The 8,928-nt window shown below is 41.6% G+C and overlaps 2 protein-coding genes across 2 annotated transcripts; one reads left to right on the top strand and one right to left on the bottom strand.

The window, feature by feature from the left end:
* Positions 1-207: 207 nt before the first annotated feature.
* LOC124137579 (uncharacterized protein KIAA1143 homolog) lies at positions 208-5,607 on the bottom strand. Its single transcript, XM_046503943.2, has 3 exons — positions 5,388-5,607; positions 3,245-3,380; positions 208-885 (listed from the first exon to the last, which is right to left on the bottom strand). The coding sequence occupies exons 1-3, from the start codon at positions 5,511-5,513 to the stop codon at positions 671-673; spliced, it is 477 nt and encodes a 158-aa protein (XP_046359899.2). The 5' UTR covers positions 5,514-5,607; the 3' UTR covers positions 208-670.
* Positions 5,608-6,498: 891 nt separating this feature from the next.
* On the top strand, positions 6,499-7,191 carry LOC124137622 (2-aminoethanethiol dioxygenase-like). Its single transcript, XM_046504015.2, has one exon. The coding sequence runs from the start codon at positions 6,499-6,501 to the stop codon at positions 7,189-7,191; it is 693 nt and encodes a 230-aa protein (XP_046359971.2).
* Positions 7,192-8,928: the final 1,737 nt, after the last annotated feature.

Here is an 8,928-nt window from a genome sequence, read left to right as displayed (position 1 = left end):
ATGATACGTATCGGATCGCACAGTTGGTGTATCGTCCCAGCCCTACTGCCGGACACTGGACAACCTGTGACAACATAAGCTCTTCAGGCCAGGTGGGCTAATATTGCGAAGGCTATCAACATGATCAACATTCCTCTGACCTGGGTTTGATCTCAGATCTTAAAGGCAGTAGGAAGGTCCTGCTAACATCTGACAGACAACAGCCGATTTACTGAAATATCTTTATTCTTGATTGATGAGAATGTACAATTGAAACAAACAATGATCAACAACAATGACCACTGAAACCAGGTAACCATGGTAACAGTGTCACAGCAAGTTCCCATCTCACGGTTGCCACCTTTTACTGTTTCCATGGTAACAGTGTCACAGCAAGTTCCCATCTCACGGTTGCCACCTTGTACTGTTTCCATGGTAACAGTGTCACAGCAAGTTCACCTCTCAGGGTCTTCTCTTCCTGTTTCCTTGGTAACACTGTAACGGCAATTCACATCTAACAGTCTCCTCCTCGTCATGTTACCATGGTAGCACTGTCACAGCAAGTGTGCATCATTCAGTCCATCTTGTTATTGTTACCTTAGTAACACTGTCACAGCAAGCGGACACCATTCAGTCCTCCCCACTTTCTTTTTGTTACCATGGTAACACTGTCACAGCATGTGCACATCGTTCAGTCCTCCTCTTCTTCATCATCACCAAAAGACAATAAATTAGAGTTTTTCACTTTTTTTGAAGATGACTGTTTATCTTTCTTCTCCCCCTCTTTCTTCTTCTTTCCTGATGTGCTCACCGTCAGTTCCGTGTTAGTTTCCAACTCTGCCGATCTCTTCACAGGTTTCTTAAAGGTGATTTTGCCTTCTGTGGTGATGTCGTCCACACTGGCCACTGAAACAGAAAATCGTATAACTTAGCAATATTAGAGTGAGTCAGTTGGGTTTAGCTTCGCTCTTAACAGTATTCCTGATATTATAACAGAGTCTGTCAGCCTGAAGTCATATAGGTCTAAAACCATGCAAACCTTTACCACTTTGGTGAAACCCATGAGTACGGGTATGGTGCTGACAAACCTAGAATCATCAGGGCAAACTGGAATTCGAACCCACAATCAAAGGTTTAAGGTGCATCCAAAAGACGCAACTCTGCACAGTGAATTGGGGCACCTTAGACGACATCAAAATTGGAGCTCTATGCCAGGGTATGAAACTCCCAAAAATTTCAGCCAGACCACAGGACTGGCTAGCTGAAATACTTGCCAGCCCTGACCAAAACCTGGCTGCCCACTATAATCATATGTTTCTCAGGATAAGCTAACAGGGTTTCTTTTTGGTTACATTTTATCATTCATCTTTACATGTGAATTAATGCTTATCATCGGGAAATATTTTGAATATTTTCACATATGAAATATAACCCGACCGTCGGGCAGGGGGATTTGAAAATATGGCAGCCCGAGTTGAAATCAACCTGTCTCGGACGGTCGGGCAGGCAGGTATTTCGAACACTGTCTATGCTGATATCACTGCTTGTATTTTTGTAAATACTTTTGTTTGTCTGGACCAGAAAATTCAGTGAGTGATTTAATGAGCAACCATCCATACTGTCGGGATACGAAGACACACAATTAACAAAAACCGCAAATATGATGATCATTATGCCTCTTACAACCAGCATCTCTTGCTGGGGACCTATTCAAATTAAGAATCCCCACTGGTCTTAAGTAAGTAAGTAAGTGCGCACATGCGTGCGTGCGTGCGTGCGTGTGCTTGTACTAGTCTGGACTAATGCCGGTTTTATAGACCTAGCCCACTGAGATACCATACCGCAGATTAACATGAATACCCCACTCAGACACAGTATAGACTCCAAGCCGGCCAGTCCTTGTTTTAGTCCCTTAATGCCGAGCGCAAGGCAGTGTATCAACAAGTACCATCTTTTAATGACTCTTGGTATGACGTGTCCGAGGATCGAAGACCCGACCTTCTACTCCTCGGGCAGACGTTCTAACAACATTCACTTTAAAGTTTATGAAGGCTTTAAACCGTCCTGTGTTTCGTTACAGTACCTTAGATGTGAACCGTGAAATGTTCGTACCAGACGGCATCTTGTTTTCTAGCAGACAAGTTTATATTCATCATGTGATGGGTCAATATTGGAGGTCAGTGTCAGTCACATGATTTCAAGGTCTACATGGAAATGTTTTGTTTCGTCACATGGTACGGATTAACCAATGGAATTGCAAGATTCTTAGAGAGGTAAAACCACACTCCAGGGCAGTGGTGACTTAGCATAACACCACTGTCACAGGTTAATTTGCATATCATGTGACCATACTTTTCTCTTGTTTGTAAACAAGCACGCTTTTTCAGACATCAGAACAGTACGGACTAATGCAAGTATTGGGGGTGGTTTACATATTGTTTTGCATAATTATATAGGTATGCTGCTATAACTGCGACATTGAGTTGCATGACAATACATATTTACACATCAAAGTGACCGTATCGCTAGCTCTCCGCGGGTCTTCAATGACAGCTCGTGTAGCCGTACAACCAATGGGATAACTACGCAAATGGAAATAATTTTTCATGATTTAGGATGTTTTCTCAGTGAAAGTTAACCATTCTATGACATATGTTTATCTAGATATATAGACGTGTCAAAAATGAAATAGATGAGAACATATGTAATATCTTGAATGGACTGTGAAGGATGTGATGAATCGTCACATGGCACTGGCCTGTGGCAGGGATACTATGCTGGTCACATGGAACTCTGGGTAGGATAGTGAGGTATAACAATTCAGATTCAGATGCAGTTTTTATGAAATGATCAAAAACTACACCTGGGGACAACAACATTGCACAATGGAGGCATGAAACTTGTAGTATCGTATTCAACGTAATAAGCCCCCAGGGCGCTCTCAAAATTAGAAATAGGGGGCCTTATTAGAATAAAATTTTGATGAAAAATAAAACAGTTGAAAGATCGTGAATTTCGTGGTTTATGCTGACAGCCTGAAATGATACAAAAGAAGAATATAATACACGACAGATATATTTTTCCAGAATTTAATTGCCCATAATTAAGGGTGCATATAACACATGAGTGCGTTTTATACACATATAAATAAATCTTGTGCTAATTTGGATTGTTCACTAGCCAATATGTCAGCAAATATCGCTCTGGGCCCTTATTAGAACGGGGTGCTTATTACGCCGAATATGGTGGTAATGATAGTTGATACCGGTTTTCTCGGATTCCTTCTTGGCATGGTCAGCCTGATCTTCTGTGAGATCCCCGTCCTTGAGGACAACAACCACAGGTTTCTCATCCTCCAACTCTGGTGCATCCTCATCCGAGTCCAACTCTGGCTGTTGATACTGGGGAGAGGGAGAGGAAAGTCATGGCATGTCTAAGGGAGAGAACTCTAACCGGTCTAAGGTAAAGGTGGATGTGGGTGCTAACCACTGACAGCAGTGTTAGAAATTGGCACTAGTCCTATAGTCCTTGCCAAACTGCTCAATAGTTAAGGTATCATAAGGACTAGTAAAAAATTGTCATTTTTGAGTGAGTGAGTATGGTTTTACACCGCTTTTAGCAATATTCAAGCATTATCACGACAGTGGATACCAGCAATAGTCTTCACAAACTGTACCCATGTCGGGAATCGAACCCAGGTCTTTGGCGTGAGTTCGAATCCCGGTTTGCCCCGATTATGTTTCTAGGTTTGTCAGCACCATACCCGTGCTTGTGGGTTTCACCAAAGTGGTTAACATCTGAGACCTGCATCACTTCGGGCTTTCCTCCCACATAAAGCTGACCATCCGTGATATTTAACTGGAATACTGTTAAAAGTGGCGTTAAACCCAACTCACTCACTCACTTTGGCGTGACGAGCGAATGCTTTAACCATAAGGCTCCCCGACCGCCCCTCCATTTGTAAGGGTTCACAGAGCAAATATGTTATCATTATAAAGGCTAGTGGGCTAAAACAGTTTCTATCGCTGCTGACAGTGACTTTACAGACGGTTGCACAGTTTGACATCTTGCCCATGGCTATCATTGTTTAATGTCCCCCATGATAATCTCCCCATGATACTGGACAGGTCTGTCAATATAGATAGTTATTTTGTTGTCAATGACATCCTGAATATCTTCATGTCATCACCTGGGCAACTTCATCACAGGGAGGTGAGGTGAAATGGGGTTTGACGTTGCGTTCAAGATTATTGCACTTATATAGTGACGCGCATGCATGTGTGTGTGTGTTCCTCTGCTTGTACCAGTTTGAGACCGACCTTCTGCTCTCCGTGCAGACGTTCCATTTCCTAGACCACAGAAGTAGTCTTCATCCCAGTTGTAAACTAGATCAAGTAATGATATGGTTTTGTGTTTTGAAATATTCCGATACAGTAAAAAATACTCTAAGCATTTTTAGTAAATACAATATCTCCGTGTTATGGGTTTTCGGACGCTAAGAAACAGTTGAAGTGACAAGAACATCCATAAAACATCTCACTCAAATACAAAAGAAACTTTATCTAAAAAAAACAGGCCATCATCTGAGTATTTACAATGTCTGTGTGACGCCACACCCCTCGTAATAGCTGGAGTACTCGCGAGAAACATGGCCGTCCGAAAATGTATGATGTCCGAAAACATATTCATCATCCGACGAGACTAGAAACTTACTCATTTTGAGATTAAACTTTTTCTCTTTTGTGAAACAGTAAAACAATCAAGTTGTCATATGTACCACAGTGGGAATAAACATAGCCTGTAATTGGATTTGAACAAGATAAAGAACGTTTATGTTTTGCAAAAATAAAAAAAAAGTACATTTGGGAAGGATTGGACATTCTCCGAATGCTTTAGGTCACTAGTTAACATGGTTATTTACAGTAGACAATGTTATTGTGTATGTAATATATGTTATCTGCACATATTTGGCACTTATCTAATCTATGCTGGACATGGAGACTAACGTATTCGACGTAATAAGCGCTCGGGGCGCTCTCAAAATTAGAATTTGGGGGCTCTTATTAGAATAATATTTGGTGGAAAAAAAACAGAGTTGAAAGATCATAAATTTCTTGGTTTATGCTGACAGCCTGAAATGATACAAAAGAAAAGTCTGTGCGTATGATACACGACAGATATATTTATTTGCCCATAATTAATGGCGCATATAATATAACACACGAGTGCGTATTATACACGAATAATTAAGTCTTGGGTATATGATTAATCGGAAGGGGTGCTAATTGGGATTGTTCACTAGTCAATATGTTAGCAAATATCGCCGTGGGCGCTTATTACGTCGAATGCGGTAAGTGTTGTTAGATTGTGGATGAGAAAGACATCCAAGTTTCAACAAGAAGTTACACCTTTGTGTTGACAGTGGGTCCCTCTTTGTACCCGATCCTTTCCTTGAATTGTTTTATGAAAGACGGTTCGTCATTCTCGACATATTGTACACCTTTTCTGGGATTTCTGGCACCGCGCCCTGGCATTATCAGCTGGATAAGATGTAAGAAACGTATATAATCGTCGGTCAAGTTCTCGCCATGCGATCAGTAGTATACAAAGGGCGGGTAACTCTAATTACTGACGATTTTATTGTGGTCTACGGGCGCATAACTCTGTCGTCGATTGGTGGGGACTGATATCAGTTTGATTTTCTAGCATGAGCAAATATCAGATCACCGGCTCAGCACAGGGGCAGCTGTTTTGAAAGACTGACTGTTTGTGTATTTGAAATGTTCAGAAGTAAAATAGGACGACTGTGTTATTTTGTGATGCGCCAGAAGAACTCAACAACAAGCGTTAGTATATATAAGCTATATCAGCATATTTATTGAAGTATGTTTTGTATGCTAACATCATGTGCATATCGGGGGGATGTCCCTCTGACTTTTCTGACATGGATCCAGAGCTGACTAATACTAGAATGCAAATACTTGTTCTATATATAAAGATAATATGCGTGGACTCTGATGTTGCTCTGATGTTTGTGTTAATAACAAACTTAGGGCTGGGACGGGTAATTCGGGTCGGGTGTGTCTTGAGTAGGACCTATGGTACCCACAGGACTACCCGGACCCATGGTTAGTCACGTGATATATTATTTAATGACAAAACTTACCTATCTACTATAACTCTAGGTTACACAACAATTCACTAATGTTTGCATTTCTTTTTGACTATGCACGCATAGCTTCTGACTTTCATATGGTTGAATAAAGATTAACCTTCAGACAACTTCAGTGTATGCATGATCAGATTGTTTTATACGTGTACATCTATATACATTTTTCCAATGCTATGGTCAAACGATTCCCATTCAGACATTTTGTACTCAACTCTTGAGACCTACAGGGTAGGGAAGGGTTGGGTTGGGTACCCGGGTAATATATTTCGACTCATCCCAGTCCTAAACAAACTGAATGATAATTTAAAACTTGTCCTCTTTTGTTTCCTGCAGGAAGCAGAGTCAAGATGGCAGCACTAGTACAGCAACTGGCAAGTCTAGCTCAAACATGCTTTGATGAAAAACAAGACACAGTTTCTGAAGAACCTTTCAAAAATGTTTTATCAGCAATGAACACAATCCAAGCGAAACACCTGAACTTTGACCCAAGTACAGTGAAGGTAAATGACAGTGCAGGAGGGGCACCAGTAACATTCATTCATGTATATAAAAATGACATTTTTTCAATGAGGATATTTGTGATCAAACCATCTGGTAGAATCCCTCTGCATGACCACCCAGGGATGTTTGGTCTGTGTAAAGTCATTCACGGTTCAGTTCACTTGAGGAGTTTCAGTGAAGTGGAGGAACAGGGCATTCAAGATACATGTTTTCAGTCGAGAGAAAACCACAGTGTGTTGAAATCTGTACGTCTGCATCAAGACATGATTGTGACCAGTAGCGATGACTGTTGTTTCCTCACCCCTAGGGAAGGGAACTTTCATGAGATTCTGCCAGTACAAGGGATGGCAGCGTTTCTGGATGTCCTGGCTCCGCCTTACAACCCAGGCCGGGACTGTCACTACTATGACGAGCTAGGTAATGATGTATCAGCTTCAGATGCTGCTGATGAGAGTGTTCGATGGCTCAGACAGGTACCCACAGCATCAGATTACTGGTGTGACAGACTGGTTTACAAGGGACCTTCCATTGAATGTTAATAAGAAAAACACTATAACTGTTCTTCCGATGTTGCTGACAAGAGTGTTTTCAGACAATTATTCAGTCTTGTATCTCCGTCTGGCATAATGCTCTCTTGTTCACAACCCAGATTTGACTCAAACTCAACAAACACTTCGTATCAATCAAAACAGTCTTTACTACACCATCGCCAAAGTACAACTGTCGTCTCAACGGCTATCACACTCATACGTCATCAACTTACCAAGTTTTGAATACTTACTCTAGAATGAATGATAGCTCGCGACGAATCCATGGACGTTGCCATGTTAGGTCATGTGACTACACCAGCTCCTTACACGTAATACCAACTCCATGCATTGCATGCAACTTACCACATATAACATAAGCATCAGATTCCAATTGCACCAGAATGGTTTATGAGAAAATAATATTAATAAGGCATCTTACATAGAGCTAAACACGAAACTAGTGTATGCTCAAAGTGTGTACCATTATATCAATAGATGTGCATGCACGCCATATTTCCTTCTCATCTCCCTGGGGAGTATACAACCCAAGCTGCCTGTGAGGTGCTAGAAGATTAAGTCACATTACCGTCATATCCTACCATGTACCAATTCACTGCTGGGTGAACAGAGGCATATTTCAAACAACGTCACTTGCCCAAGGAGACACCGCATGTGCTACATGTGCTTTAGAGTGTCTGTCCCAATTTTATATCAGTTTTCAACATTATTTCACAGATAATCCATAGTTCGGAGTTGTGATTAGGTTTTTATCCCCCGCCACGAAGTGGAAGGGGGATACAGGAATGGAAGCTGTTCATCCGTCCGTCCGTCTGTCCGTCATATTTCATTTCTGCAGCAGGACACAAGAACCATGCCTGGGCACTTCCACACACAACTTCTGAAATATCCTCATTGGATACCTCATCAGGATCATTCACACACAATGTACAAGCTTCTGGAAGAAGGTTCTCGTTCTCGGCTTCTACTGTTTCCACTCTGATTGCATATCAGCCACAAGTGTTCTCGAGTCCAACAGTTCTTTTCTGTGTACAAGTTTCTGATCATCACTGTTGAGAGGACATATGGCATAACCTTGATTTTCTTACCTAGCAACTACAGTGCAGTACGTTGATAGCGAACATGTTTATAACGAACTGACGGATATAACGTATATATACTGCATGCATGCTTATAATGAACTACAGTGGTCCCTTTGAGTTCGTTATAATCGTTGTTTACTGTACTTTGTATGTCTCTGGTTGCCAAATGTCATGGATCTTATGTCTCCCAGCTGGATGATTACTGAGAAATACTCCAACTACATGCTCTGTCTTTCGTATTTTTATCCACTCTTGCTTGCCTTTGAACAGCAGCTTCTTCAGTTGTTTTACTGGCTTGGTTAAAAGCTGCTTGCAACCGCCGATGGTGTTCCTTCACCCAGTCCGACTCTGGTGTCGTCAACTTGGTCTCCTATAACTAGATCAACAGGTAACTTTGGATCTCTCCCAAAGAACAAGTAGGAGGTTGAATACCCTGTGGTAGCATGTGGGGTGCAGTTGTAGGCATAGACCAGCTCTGGCAGTAGTTGTGGCCATCTTTTCTTTTGTGGGAGAAGCAAGGTTCCTAACATGTTATGCCAAGTTCTGTTAAATCTCTCACACTGTGTGTTTCCTTCTGGGTGATGTGGTGTAGTCTTGGTCTTCCTTACACCATATATGTTACACAGCTCGGGAATGATGTTGGATT

This window comes from Haliotis rufescens, unplaced genomic scaffold (genome assembly GCF_023055435.1).
Source record: "Haliotis rufescens isolate VD_foot unplaced genomic scaffold, xgHalRufe1.0.p SCAF_19, whole genome shotgun sequence".
NCBI classification, from domain to species: domain Eukaryota; kingdom Metazoa; phylum Mollusca; class Gastropoda; order Lepetellida; family Haliotidae; genus Haliotis; species Haliotis rufescens.
The sequence above is the reverse complement of the archived record's forward strand: the minus strand, read 5'-3'. Positions and strand labels throughout refer to the sequence as shown.

What these genes read in the sequence shown, in the direction of transcription:
- LOC124137579 (XM_046503943.2), bottom strand. Translation starts at nt 5,513, where the DNA reads ATGCCAGGGCGCGGTGCCAGAAATCCCAGAAAAGGTGTACAATATGTC. An exon ending in GACCCACTGTCAACACAAAG is followed by an intron (nt 3,381 to 5,387) that starts GTGTAACTTCTT and finishes CCCTCTCCCCAG; the next exon opens with TATCAACAGCCAGAGTTGGA. An exon ending in GAAGGAATCCGAGAAAACCG is followed by an intron (nt 886 to 3,244) that starts GTATCAACTATC and finishes TTTCTGTTTCAG; the next exon opens with TGGCCAGTGTGGACGACATC.
- LOC124137622 (XM_046504015.2), top strand. Translation starts at nt 6,499, where the DNA reads ATGGCAGCACTAGTACAGCAACTGGCAAGTCTAGCTCAAACATGCTTT.